Consider the following 15,115-nt stretch of genomic DNA (forward strand, 5'->3'; position numbering starts at 1 on the left):
GTCCCAGGACAAGAAGTATAGGTTCAGAAGACTAGATGGAATCAAATCTCAGCTCTGCAACTTACTAGTTATATGACCATGGGCAAGGCACTTAACCACACTGCCTCCGCTGACTCACATCTCAAATGTTTTGGTCTCAAGGTCCTTTATACTCTGAAACACTGAGAACTCCAAAAGGTTTCATTTGTGGGTGTTGTATATACATTTACCATAAAAAAGTTTAAACAAATATTTTAAGTGAGTTAAAAATAAATTTATTACATATGAACATAGATACATTTTTTAAAAATTATTGCATTTTCCAAAACAAAATTAGTGAGAAGCATGGCACTGTTTTATATTTCTGTAAGTCTCTTTAACATCTGGCTTAACAGAAGGCAGGTGGATTATCACATATGCACCTGCATCCAATTTGTTGTGATATCCCACACTGTGTCACCTCCGGAAAACTCCACTATATACTCATAATAAAAGTGAAACAGTCTTCCTGTTATTATGAAAATTGATTTGACCTCATAGATCTCATGAAAGAGTTTCGAGGAGCCTCCTAACCACTGCTACAGGATATGCACACACGGGATGCAACTGAATTTATGGTTCTGGAGTTAAAAAAAGTTTGGATTAAAAATATGGATTTCAGATTCAACATACAGGTGAGAAAACAGTTGTAGGAGAAGAAATGACAAAACCTCAAGAATGGGTTTAAGCAGCAGACAGAAGGAGCAAAGTAAAGGCAAGAACAAGTTATAACTGTCAGTGACGGGAGAGAAACCGTTCATTTTAGGTAATGGCTTAACTATCTATGCAGTTACTCAAGCAGGAATTTCTTCCTTAATTTTTCCCTACCCCCCTGTACCTAGTCAGTCAACAGGCCCAACAGATTACCTCCTTGATAAAATTCAAATGCATCCTGTGTCTCCAAAGCCACTCCTGTGATTTAGGCCCTCAACAATTTACTCTTACAAAAACCTCCTAATGGGACTGCCAGCCTGGCTCAAGTCTTGATCCTTGCCCCAACCACTTTCACGTCTCCCCAAATCTAACATCTATCTGCCCCAAATTATCTATACCATAAAACCACTTTTGGAACTCCTTTCTAAACTCCTTGGCATGGCCCCTCTCTACCTTTTTCCAGATTCATATCCTGCTATGTCCACACTCATTGCATTCTCTTCTACCACACCAAATACCTGCAATTCCCCAAAAGGTATCACACTCTTTCATGCTATTTCTTTTGCCCAAAATGCCTTGATACCTTTCTTGCAAATCTTTTTGTCCATTTTGTCTAGGAAACAACTAATCTCCCCCACCCCCAGACTGGGCGTATCTTAGAAGCATGTTATGTTATAACAACCAGATTGCCCTCCTCTATTCTGATGAAACTCTTACATATCCCTTATAAGGCAGTCAATGTGCTCTGTAAGTGTTGGTTTCTTATTTCTCCTTCACTTTGTCACTAGCATTTCCTGAACCAAGCAAAGCAAACGCTGGTTGAATAAATAATCCAGGAATTGTCAGGCATACACAAAGTGACTGGATCTATACAAAATAAGATAGAACAATACTGAGGATTAAACACTGTGGAATATCAACATTCCAGAGGTGGAATAATGAAGAACCAGTAAACAAAAGAAAAAGAATGATCAAGAGAAAGAGTAAGAATGATGGTCACTGGTTAGTATGCTGCTGAATGCATCAATAGTTTTAAATAAATCTCTGCTCTAAAAAACACCTACAGCCAGCATGGAGAGAGCAGGACAAGTCCAGCCACTGAGATCATTAATGTGAGATGGTTCTCTAATTAGCCGTGAGATTGCACTGGTCCATAATATCAGAAAAAGATTTTAATGGAAAGGAATTTCATTTCGCTAGGATAAAACATATAATCTAGTAAAGAATTCTATTTTTAGGTTTTTTTTTTTTTTGGTCATACTGTGACGCCACCCATCTATTTCACAGTTTTAAAGAAATGGGAAAAAATTTTAACTGGTCCAAAAATGAACAAGTTTAACTTTTAAGAATGGAAAAATTATCTATTCAAAGAATTCACCCTACATTTTCCAAGTTTGTGTTCCAAATCAGGACGCCCCACTTTGTGAAACAATGAAATCAACCAATAAGACAAAGAAATTAATTTTTGCTACACTTTGCTATTCTACAAGCTTTCTTGATATTTCTTATATAAAAACATATCATTCTGTAAGTCTAAAACTTTTAAAAAATAGCTTCTTAATTGAAAAAAATAGATAGCAATTGTCTTATATTCACATGAAAACCTAAGAATAGACAATATAAGCAAAGTTCTAAATATACCAAGTTCTAACTTTGTAATACCATTTTAATTAATGCTTCTTTAAATGTTTAAAATGCTTTACGTCACCTTAATACACTGATTTCAGAAAATATTTAATGAACTTCACTTTGACTATCTACAAGTTTAACAGCAAGAATTTAAATGTGGACCAGCCAACAATCATCTTTGAATACTACCAATCCCCAAAACATCAATTTCCATGCCTTAATACCTGAAGCCCTTATGTTACTCCTATCCATCAAAGTCTACTATTTAACTTTGTATAATAGTTTTCATATTGGCTACATTGTAAATCTTCTAAAATACTGGTGGAAATACACTACACAAAATGCTGCTTTAATACTTGATGTCACTTTAACAGACTGGAGTGCTAAGTTGACTTCTAGAAAATATAACTTAGTGAATACCTATAAAATATGAAGTGCTTTTTAATACTTCTCTTGGCAAACTTTAACTTTACCTAAAATTACTATTTCTATATGTGTCATTATATAGGAAAACAAAAAACCATCAGCTTAAGCTCCTAGAAGACAAGATGGAGTGTACCAATGAAAGCTCTTCAGTTAGAAAATGTTCTCAAATAAGAGCAACAACATAGGATTTCCCTAAGTATCTTTCATTGTAATTAAGAAAAATTTTTTTTTTTTGAGACGGAGTCTCGCTCTGTTGCCCAGGCTGGAGTGCAGTGGCGCAATCTCGGCTCACTGCCAGCTCTGCCTCCCACGTTCACGCCATTCTCCTGCGTCAGCCTCTAGAGTAGCTGGGACTACAGGTGCCTGCCACCATGCGGCTAATTTTTTGTGTTTTTAGTAGAGACGGGGTTTCACCATGTTAGCCAGGATGGTCTGGATCACCTGACCTTGTGATCCGCCCACCTTGGCCTCCCAAAGTGCTGGGATTACAGGCATGAGCCACCGCGCCCGGCTAAGAAAATTTTTTTTTACCTTTTCAAATGAGATTAGGCATTATCACCAAGACAAAAAGGTGTACTCAAACAATTCACTAACAAATCAAGAAGGGTTTTTAAAAATCACAAGACGAACTTTCTACCGCTCAAACAGGTTAACTCTGAATGCCTGATGCTTAAAAAATCCTTAAAGTACCAACTGTTCAAATATTTTTAAAAGTGTCATCCACAGATTTTTTAACAAGAATTCTTTAAAATATTACAGGCAAGTATTTTACATTCTTAGGAGCCAGAAAATAAAAGCCTTACAGATAGAAGTTAATATATAACCTAGCATATTTAAAATTTAACTGTTTATCAGGCAACATCACATATTTTTCTTCTCTATTGTTAATTTCTAATATCTAATTGTATTCTCTTTAATCTTAAACTCTGAAATCAATGATTCTAGCTGTTCCACTAAAATACTAAGGTAGCTTTCAATAATTTTTCACATGAAAGAATCTGCCTAATCCTCAGAGGGAGAGCAAACAAGTTTGGGTGCAATCAGTTCTTCCAGCTTTCCTGAACAGCAGCAGCAGCATCACAATGGGACACAGATTTTCAAAAGTCACAAACCTGATGAAACTTCAAAGTAGATTAGAAAATTCTCTACATCAAGAAAATTCCAAAGAAAGGTGTTTCCAAATTCTGTTGCTTTCCCACTCTGCAGCTTTCAGGAGAAAATGGAGGAAAAGCATAGTGTCATTTTACTGCTCTGAAAGTACTGCTTGCCAGCTTCTTCCAACCTGTATTTGAGGCCCAATAACTTGAATTCTATCTCATTATATTTTAAGGGATTGCAAGGGACAGAGAAGTAGCTGAACAATGCAAAGTGCAGTTCTATTCAATGAAAATGAGTTCATAAATTAAACTTACTTAAAACACAGCCAAACACTGTACTTCTATAAAAAATCCTCTTCTTGCTCATTAATAAGCATACTGGATGATTTATAACATACTTCCTCTGTATAATATACATCCCTTGTCCAGTACTAACTTCGGTCAGTTGTGGAATGCTAAGGGGCACAGAGGGGAAGTCTAGTTTTTAAGGTGATACATGTAAGATGTAGTGTTAGAATTTCTGTTGCAGTACATGGCTGCAGCTTTAAGTGCTAGTAGCTGATCTGGAAATACTAAATGTTTGCCAACCCATTAACTTTTGCCAATTCTTAGCAAGTCATTTGAAGTAAATGGCTAAAAACTAAGGTTTAAAAACTGATATCAAATATAACTGTATATATATTTTACACAAGCAAGTCTTAATATTTCTGTTGAAAAGTTCCTAAGAAAAAAATGCCAAACAGCAAGATATCTTAATCAGGTAAAAATTAGATACCAAATTTAAAACAAATATTAAATTGAAATGACTTAGTTTTAATTCACTTCAGAAATGCTAGAAAATCAGGATGTATATATTTTCCTGAGCCTCAGGGAAGCACCTAGCTCTGCTTCCTCAAGGGACTCTATCATCTTCTTCTTTTTTTTTTTTGTTTTTTTTGAGATGGAGTACCGTTGAGTCACCCAGGCTGGAGTGCAATGGCGCGTTATCGGCTCGCTGCAGCCTCTGCCTCCTGGGTTCAAGCGATTCTCGAGCCTCGGACCTCCTGAGTAGCTAGGACTACAGCCGCGAGCCACCAAGCCCAGCTTATTTTTTTTATTTTTAGTAGACATGGGGTTTCACCATGTTGGCCAGGCTGGTCTCCAACTCCTGACCTCAAGGGATCCACCCACCTCTGCCTCCCAAAGTGTTGGGATCATAGGCGTGAGTCACTGCGGCCAGCAGGACTCTATCTTCTACCCATACTAACCACCTTAAATTACCAACACAAAGAGAAACTCAGCTGATTTGTCTTGATACACTCCTCCAGGTCAAGATCATTGAATAATATACTTCCCAGAGCTTTTTCACTAATGAAATTCCAGATGAAATGGCCCAATTACAAAAATTCTGCTCTTCAACAAAATGAGCAAGTTATGTCTGTTGTAAAGCACAGAATCTTCTTTCTGAGATGGAGGATATTCACAATATTCACAATGTGCTATTTTCAAAATCTTTGGTTAATGGAGTCATTGAGTCTTGCCCAAATATGTAATTCAGAAAACTGTGACGATCAAAAGTCTCTTTCTCAGGTTCAGGCACACCTTTTTCTTTTTCTTTTTTTTTGGGACAGACGGAGTCTTGCTCTGTTGCCCAGGCTGGAGTACAGTGCCACAATCTTGGCTCACTGCAAGCTCCGCCTCCTGGTTCACGCCATTCTCCTGCTTCAGCCTCCTGAGTAGCTGGGACTACAGGTGCCCACTACCACGCCCGAATAATTTTGTTTTTGTATTTTTAGTAGAGATGAGGTTTCACTGTGTTAGCCAGGATGGTCTCAATCTCCTGACCTTATGATCTGCCTGCCTGGGCCTCCCAAAGTGCTGGGATTACAGGCGTGAGCCACCATGCCTGACCCAGACACCTTTTAAAAGAAAAAAATTCAGACTGCCTATTAATCTCTCCTCAATAACACAAAAGTACAGAATGGCCCTCTTCAAATTTGCTTATTTGAACTGTTTAGAAGCGAAAGATTCTTCAGTCTTACACTTACTAATCAGAATCCATATATTCAAAAACAAGTATCACATGGGGTTCTCATGTCTGAGTAAGTCTGGAAAACGGTTCTGGAAGACACTGTGGCAACCTCTAGAGAGCTTCAGCTTCCATTTGTGACTCAAAATTTAAAAATAAGAAAAAACAGTCAGTAGCCGGGCACAGTGGCTCAAGCCTGTAATCCCAGCACTTTGGGAGGCCGAGACGGGTGGATCACGAGATCAGGAGATCGAGACCATCCTGGTCTACACGGTGAAACCCCGTCTCTACTAAAAAATACAAAAAACTAGCCGGGCGAGATGGCGGGCGCCTGTAGTCCCAGCTACTCGGGAGGCTGAGGCAGGAGAATGGCGTAAACCCGGGAGACGGAGCTTGCAGTGAGCCGAGATCGCGCCACTGCACTCCAGCCTGGGCGACAGAGCGAGACTCCGTCTCAAAAAAAAAAAAAAAAAAAAGAAACAACATAAACATAATACCTGAACATTCAAGTAGAAGTTAGTTCCCACTGAGTTTTTAATTTCCTAAAGTTATATAATAAAGGAACTGTCATTAAATCACTGAAGATATTAATTAGTTAAGAAATACAGAATGGTTAGTTGATTTTTTAAATTAGGAAAAAAGTCCCAAATATACAGTATAAAAATAAAGTTCAGCTAAATTAAACAATACTGGCCAGGCGCGGTGGCTCACACCTGTAATCCCAGCACTTTGGGAGGCCCAGGAGGGTGGATCACGAGATCAGGAGATCAAGACCATCCTGACTAACACGGTGAAACCCCATCTCTACTAAAAATACAAAAAAAAATTAGCCAGGCACAGTGGTGGGCGTCTGTAGTCCCAGCTACTCAGAAGGCTGAGGCAGGAGAATGGCGTGAACCCAGGAGGTGGAGCTTGCAGTGAGCCGAGATCGCGCCACTGCACTCCAGCCTGGGCAAAAGAGCGAGACTCCATCTTAAAACAAAACAAAACAAAAATACTATAAAATGCTACAGATTTTAAAAGCTTTTATAAAACATGGGCAAACTATTTTCTAAATCTGGAAAAATGGTATGTTTTCTCAGCGTAGAAATTAGTCAAGAACTCTAAAACTAAAAAATTAATACATTTGATAAAACAGAGAAAACAGTGATGTGTATTTTTTCAAGTGTGTATATTCCAATTTAAAAGGGAAACTGGAAAATACTTGTTCTTTAGAATAAATTAAAGGGATCCATTCTGTTCCTTCCCAACCCTCCTCACCTCAACTTTCCCTAACCTAAGGAAAGATATGTTTTAGTTTAAGGATACTAAATCTAATGCAGAGAAGCATTCAACACACTAGCGTTTAGGACTGAAGTCTAAGCTAATAGTATAAATGTGATTTAATTGTGCTTTCCTTCTTCTGAACATGTATTTGCATCTTCAGTGTATGTATTCCTGATGGGGTGCCTGGGATTAGGCAAAATTTAGATATTCTTGCCTCGTACCTCATCCTCAGAATGACTTCATATATACGATATGGTCCATAATGTGGGAAATATTTGCATCAAATACATCTGATGAAATGCTAATGAGCTTACTATAGAAAGAGCTCACGTAAATTGTTAATGAAAACTCTAGGCCCAAAAACTACACAGGCAAATAATAAGGATGGGCAATTCATAAAAAGAAAAAAGCGTGGCCAGGCACGGTGGCTCACACCTGTAATCCCAGCACTTTGGGAGGCTGAGGCAGTTAGATCACTTGAGGTCAGGAGTTCAAGACCAGCCTGGTCAACATACTGAAATCCCATCTCTACTAAAAGTACAAAAATCAGCTGGGCATGGTGAAAGGCACCTGTAATCCCAGCTACTCAGGAGGCTGAGGCAAGAGAATCACTTGAACCTGGGAGGTGGAGGTTGCAGTGAGTCAAGGTCTCGCCATTGCACTCCAGCCTGGGCGACAGAGTGAGACTACATCTCAAAAAAAGCAAAAAAAAAAAGATAAAAAGAAAAAAGTACAAGTGATTATGCATGGTAAATACATACAAGTCAAAGAAAACACACCAATTTTGGCCCGCCAAATTTATGAAGCTGATAGATCCATCCTCATGTTTTAAGACATATTCCTTGCACTGCACTGTGATTCACCTTTGTTGGGCTGGGTTCTACTTTAATGGGAAGAAAAAGCAAATCACTTCTGGGTGTGGAGGAACCCTGAATTAACTGGAGAAACTGCTAGCACGTCATTTCAAGCAGCTGAAAGGTTGCTAGGATATTGCAAAACCACAGTGGTGGATATTAAAATTTACCAAGTATCAGCTAGATGCCAGGCAATGTATCTGTTATCTCTTAATTTTCATCATGATTCCATAACTTTGAAATATTCTTCCCATTTTACAGATGAGGCAAATACAGTTCAGAAAGCTATTCATGCTCAAACGTCTACTAAATGGCAGAGGTGAAACTTAAAACCCAATCTGACCCCCAAACAAGTGTTCCTTCTAGTATATATTATTTTCATCTTAATTATAAGGGCAAAAACAAACTCTCTAAAAATAAAGGGCTAACTACAGATTAACCACTTTAAAAATTATTTCACAGCCATTAAACTAATTTTTTTCATATCTACTTCCTGTTTCCTTTGTCCTGCAGATCAGTCTCATCAGACATGTGAAGGTATAGAATCTTTCATTTCTACCAAATTTAACAGTTTATTAGTATTTAAAAGCAACAAATCTACATTTGTTAGAAATAATCCTTGCCTAAAGCCAAAAGGGGTCTCCTTAGCATTCTTCATAGCCTCCCTGAGTACCTAAGTCTAGACTTACATGTATAAATCTATGGAAATCATTTTCCTTTCACAATAGGAGGAAAGAAAAAATGGTGACTTTGTTACATGATCTACCTAAAAATAATCATTTTATGAACTATTTCCCATGAAATTGGAAGGCCATTTTTTTTTCATCCTGCTAGTGCAGAGCTACAAATCTTATTTGTTACACAGATTAAAGACATCTTCCACAGGAAGTAAAACACCTGCCATTAGTAAATTCTTAATCGGTATGAACCTACGCTTCTATTTTAAAGAGGTTAGTGTACATGTGCCTTCTAAATATCTCATAAAAAACTACTGCAGCACATTTAGAATCCTGGTATTACTTAATACCACCCAACAACACAAAAATCATGTCTACTACGTAGACTGTGGACAAAAACAGTGAACTAAGCCCCAATTCTAACAGCAGAACCACTCAACCTGTGTGATGGAAACAGACTACGGGGAAATGGGTGACTAGACTCGACTCTCTGGGATTGCCATCTTCACCTGTGAGTGGCCTCTTCTGTTTACCCTAATGGCCTCACAAGTATCATCTTCTCTGTGTATCATCAGGTTATGTGCTTGAAGTTACAAACTACTTGAGCCTCAGTTTTCTCCTCTGAGAATCTAGGCAGTACAGTAACCCCTGTGAAGCCATCCAAGTTCCTGAAATTCATTATAATAGAAGGCCTTGTAATTGGGAAACTTAAAGTCTTATGGATTCCCACAAAAATTAAAACTCGAACTACCATACGACTCAGCAATTCCTCTTCTAGGTATACAGTAGTCCCCCCTCCTTTTCCAAGATTTCACCTTCCAAAGTCTTACTTACCCCATGGTCAGCCACAGTACAAAAATAGGTGAGAACAGTACAATAAGGTATTTTTGAGAGAGGGACCAAAATCTGATAACTATTACAATATATCATTATAATTGTTCTGTTTTATTATTTTATTATTAGTTGTTGTTAATCTCTTAATATACCTAATTTATAAATTAAACTTTATCATAGGCATGTTGTATAGGAAAAAGCATATTATTAATAGTATATATGAGGTTCAGTACTATCTGAGGTTTCAAGCATCCACTGGAGTCTTGGAACGGATTCTCTATGGATACGGGGGGATTGCTATATACCCAAAGGAAATTAAATCAGCACCATGTAGAAATATCTGTACTCCCATGTTCATGCCAGCATTATTCACAATGGCCAAGATATGGAAACAACTATGGATGAATAAAGATGAATAAAGAAATTGTAGGCCGGGCGCAGTGGCTCAAGTCTGTAATCCCAGCACTTTGGGAGGCTGAGGTGGGTGGATCATTTGAGGTCAGGAGTTCGAGACCAGCCTGGTCAACATGGTGAAACTGTGTCTCTACTAAAAATACAAAAAATTAGGTGTGGTGGTACATGACTGTAATCCCAGCTACCCAGGAGGCTGAGGCACAAGAATCATTTGAACCCGGGAAGTGGAGGTTGCAGTGAGCAGAGATCATGCCACTGCACTCCAGCCTGGGCGACAGAGCAACACTGCCTCAAAAAAAGAAAAGAAAAGAAAGGAAGGAAAGGAAAGGAAAGGAAAAAGGAAAGGAAAGCAAAGGAAAGGAAGGGAGGGGAGGGGAGGGGAGGGGAGGGGAGGGGAGGGGAAGAAAAGAAAAGAAAGAAAAGAAAATTAGAAATTGTGGCAAATATACACAAAGGAATATTATTCGGTCTTTAAACAGGAGAGCCTGCCATTTGCCACAACATGGATGAACCTGGAAGACATTATGCTGAGTGATGTAAACCAGAGAGAGAAATAAAAATACTGCCAAGATCTCACTTACAAGTGGAATCTTAAAAAAAAAAAAAAAAGTCAAATACACAGAAAGAGAGAGCAGAATAGTGGTTAGGGAGGGTAGATATAGGTCAAAGGGTACAAAGTTGCAGTTATGTGGGTAAGTCTAGGTATCTGATGTATAGTTAAATAATATTGTATTGTATATTGGAAATTTGCTGACAGTAGCTTTTAGGCACTTCTACCAAAAAAACAGGGTAACTGTGAGGTGACGAGTATATTCATTTGCCTGACTATAGTATTCATTTCACATGCATATGCATGCCAAAACATTATGTTGCACACCTTAAATATATATAATAAGATCTTATGGAGAAAATGGAGTGATAAGTTCAGATCACAGGTAAATGATAAAGGCCTTTAATCATACATTTACCTTTACTAAAATGAAGACGAGAATGGAAGTGCAGTGGGAACAGGAACTTGGGGGTTGTTTTGTTCATGCTTATTACCAGTAACCATAACATTGCATAAAACAGGGTTGGCAAACAGTTAAGTATTTCACGAATTATGAATGAAGGAAACAATGTCACTTCATGAAACCTGAGTTTAGACTAATGGATTATTACATAAGTATTTTTTGTTTCCTTTGTTTCTCAAGATGATCCCATGAGATAGTGAAACATGGATGATACTGGCAGTGATGACTGAAAGAAAAAGTAAAGAGGTGCTCTGTTTATTAATGAGAAGGGGACAAACTGAACACTTCTTCCATCAACACAAACTTAGCCATCTCAGTCACATTCCAGAAGCTAAACTGTGTGCTATGACTTTAACAAATGTATCGGTCAAGAGGCACACTGGAAAGGGATTTAACTGTTGTCCAAGCCCTTCAGAAAGGGTCCTCCACCCTTTGAAGAATGATGAAATGAAGGGTTCTTTTTTAGCAAAACTGTCATTACATCTCCCTTACAGTTGTAGCAAAAAAACACTTCAAACATAATTTAGTACTCTGGTTTTGCTCCAGAGAAGGATCAGTGTTTACTGCACAGAGATCAAAGTATGCAGGAGGTTTTAGAATCAGCTGCTTGCTTGGCTCTCAAAACTCTTGTTCATTTTCATCAACAACCAAAGATGTAACAAACAATTTAAGAGCCAATGCCTCACCCATCACAAAGCTGTTAAATCCCCCCTAATTCACAAAATTATACTGGTGCTACAATTTTTTAAAAAAAAATTCTATATGCTTAATCAATGGAGAAATACTATAAAATCTGTTCCAAGATCTTTCTGGATTCCTTTTAAAAGATCAGTTGTTTTAGTTCCCTCAGTGACTATTGTTGCAGCACGAGCAATCGTGTGTCCTTCACATCTTGTCTTCCATGTAACTGTAGGGGCTGTTTTTAAAGAAACAGAAGCGGCAGAGCCCAGTCAAGTTCGTAGTCAAATTCTGGCTCAGGCACTTGTTAGCTGCATAACCTGGGCAAGTTAGTTAACTTTTCCTAGCCTCAATTTCACCTGTAAGTGGTGCTAATATCTACTTTCAAAGGGCTGCTGAGAGGATTAAACGTAAACTTACCTTGTGCTTGTATACACTGAAGGCCTACTCCCACATCAATTTTTAAATATAGACTACATCAGTCCCAGAGTACCCAATCTGCTGCCATGGACCCTGCCCTGGATCCCACAGATTTCCAAAATTCAGTAACTAAAGTAACTCTTAGCACATTAAGAAGCTTTTAGGGCCTTGTTCTGAATTGCTGATACCCATTCATTATTAGTGGTTAAACATTTAGAATATTTTCCTTGATTAAATGAAATAAAGCACAGTGCCTGGCACATAGAAAGGGCTCTAAGTCAGCTCTCTAATGTCTACAATATGATTTGACATGCAGCTGATTTATTTTTATCATCCAGATGTAATAACACTGTGTTTGATAGAAAAACAAATATTAAGGCTAGAATTGATAAAAATAACTGTGTCAACTGTGGCAGGAAAAAAAATGCGTAAATGTTGATTCAATTTCATGAGTTTTTAATTAACCCAGAAACAGAACGGCAGTAATAAACTGAACTTCGCTATTTTATCACCCAAAAAATAAAATCTTAATCCTTGTTTCTCCATTGCTGTTTCCCACCAGGATCTCCCTGGGCTTCCCACAACTCCCTTAGGAGCTCAGGGGTTTGTTATTCTTTGGAAGATACCTTGCTCAAGAAATCACTCAAAAAAAGCACTGGCACTGATATGAAGGAGACAGGGAGGGGAAGAGACAGAGGAAAAAGTGAGGAGAGAGAAAGAAAATTAGCTGTCAAAAATCAACAGTGCTTACTTATTCTTTTGAAAGGAATGTACAATCAACATGCTTCCCAAGAAAGCCAATGTCAGCCAGCTGCGGTGGCTCATGCCTATAGTTCCAAGTACTCAGGAGCCTGAGGCAGGAAGATCATGTGAGTCCAGGAGTTTGAGACCAGCCTGGGTAACACAGCATGATCACATTTAAAAAAAGAAAAAAAAAAAAAAAATAGCCTGCTCCTATAGTCCCAGCTACTCAGGAGGCAGGAGGATTGCTTGAGCCCAGAAGTTCAGGGCCGCTGTGAGCTCTGATTGTGCACTACACTCCAGAGCGAGACCTTGTCTCCTTAAAAAAAAAAAAAAAAGAAAAGAAAAAAAGAAAAAAAGAAAAGTCCATGTCAGAGTTGAAAAACTTTAAAAAACATTTTCTTATTCTCAACCAAGTTCCCAAGGACACTCTGAAGAGGGACATTAGACATTAGGCAAGGGCCTTTATATTATATATACCACAGGGCATCTTAAAATGTATCCATCTATCCCTATACCTCACCAGAAGTTTTTTAGCACTTCACTCTTCTGGTGTTTCAAGGACATACTCGTAAGATACAGATTTTAAAAGATTTTCTGAATATTCAAATATTTATATTCTTTACAGTTTTTCAAAGTTGAAGTCACAAGAATAAAACTTTCAAGAATGTCATTATGTTGCCCATTACACTTCAGAGCTATGTTGCCCTGTAAGATTAAAAATTTAGTTCCTCAGTCACATTAGCCCCATTTCAAGTACTTGACGGCCACATGTGGCTAAACTTGGTCTTTACACAGACTCTACAATACAGAAAGAGAAAAAATCATATTGACAGTATGAATTGCAAGAGAAGCAGCAATTCTGGAATAGGCATACTCTTCTGATTTTTAAATGTTGGCAGTCATTTTAAAATGTACAGGATTATAATAAAAACAGCACAGAAACCAGAGACTGGGGAGACATAAAACTAAATGCAGGTAGCATTTTGCATCAGATCCTAGAATGGAAAGTCATTAATGGAAAAACTGGTGAGGTTAGTATCATTGTTGGTTTTTCAGTTTTGACAAATGTACCATGCTAATGTAAGATGTTAATAATGGAGGAAGCTGAATGAAGCGTGTACGAGAAGTCTCTGTACTATCTTTCCAACATTTCTGTAAATCTAAAATTATTTCAAAATACAAAGTTTAGTAAATACCACCAACACCAAGTGGGCCACAGTTGCCCCTCAAGTCTCCAGTTTGTAATCTCTAACCACTGTGTGAACCCCAAACTGTAAATACTACCTAGACAGATACATAGCACAGAAATAAAACAACACATTTCCATGAATCAGAAAAAATGTGAACACTTATGAAGAGAGACACCGTGAAAAGAAGGATGACGTGAGTGAAATCACTGGCAAAACAACAAAATGTATTCTGAAGTGACTTTCATATACTCAGCCTATCATTCTCAAGAGTTGTGGAAAAATCTAAAACAAAAACAAGAAGACTAAATATGATCATATTTTATGTAAGGCTAGAAAAAAATTACTTACATTTAGAAATGATATAAACACTAGGTACTCAAAGATGTTGAAGAAACAAATATCCATGGATCAATCAAAAATCTAAGAATATAACCAAGTGCCCAAATTTGAGATTATAACAGCCTAAGAAACTGGACAGGGAGATATCAACGGTAGTTGGAGAGACCCATTCGAGGATGAACTCTGAGAGGTTTAGGAAACCTGAAAGGCCTGATAAAGACATCCTTGGCTGAGAAATTGGATAAAAAAGAAACAAGAATGAACATGAAAGCGATAAGAATGCTCTAAAAAGTATAAAGAGTGATGGGAAACAGGCTGGTTAGGTCAAGGGAGGTTAGATTAATGAGGGCCTTTAAAGCTAAGCAAAGGAGTTTGGTCTTGAAGCAAGAACAACTAGGGACAACTTACCATTGCTATGTGGGGGAGACGGGTGGGGAAAATAGAGTTTTAGGAAAATTAATTTGGTAACATTCCTACTAATTTGGCAATGTTGCTCCCTACATTCCACATCCTTGTAACTGTCTTAGACATTCCAAGTTCAAAGCCACAACAGCACCTTCAATTCCTCTTCTGATCTCATCAGTTGCTAGTCCTGTCAATTATATCTCACACATCTGTCACCCACTTTCTACCTCTTCTGCCAAGACCTCAGTTCAAACCCTCATGACCCTCTCTAATCTCACTTCTACTGGTGACTCTAGGCACTACTGGCAAAGCTAAGTTTCTAAAGCACAGCTTATGACCATGACATTCCAAATCCAAACACCTTTGCTGGCTTAACCAGCATGAAGCCCTGTGGCTCCCTCTATCTCCGAGCCTATATTCGGTCGCTTCCTCCCCAACTCCAGAGACAA

General features: G+C 38.1%; 1 protein-coding gene across 8 annotated transcripts in view; it reads right to left on the reverse strand.

Moving 5' to 3' along the window:
• Nucleotides 1–15,115, reverse strand: part of TNRC6A (trinucleotide repeat containing adaptor 6A) — a 101,696-nt gene that overhangs the window by 55,847 nt on the left and 30,734 nt on the right. For 6 of the 8 annotated variants that reach the window (XM_033217723.1, XM_033217722.1, XM_033217720.1 and 3 more), the window contains exon 4: nucleotides 3,840–3,933. The exons of the other annotated variants lie outside the window; for them this stretch is intronic. In XM_033217723.1, coding sequence (XP_033073614.1) covers nucleotides 3,840–3,933 — 94 coding nt within the window. The remainder of the gene's footprint in view (nucleotides 1–3,839; nucleotides 3,934–15,115) is intronic. 8 annotated transcript variants of the gene reach the window in all.

Source organism: Trachypithecus francoisi, unplaced genomic scaffold, assembly GCF_009764315.1.
Source record: "Trachypithecus francoisi isolate TF-2019V2 unplaced genomic scaffold, Tfra_2.0 Lachesis_group10, whole genome shotgun sequence".
Lineage (NCBI taxonomy): Eukaryota > Metazoa > Chordata > Mammalia > Primates > Cercopithecidae > Trachypithecus > Trachypithecus francoisi.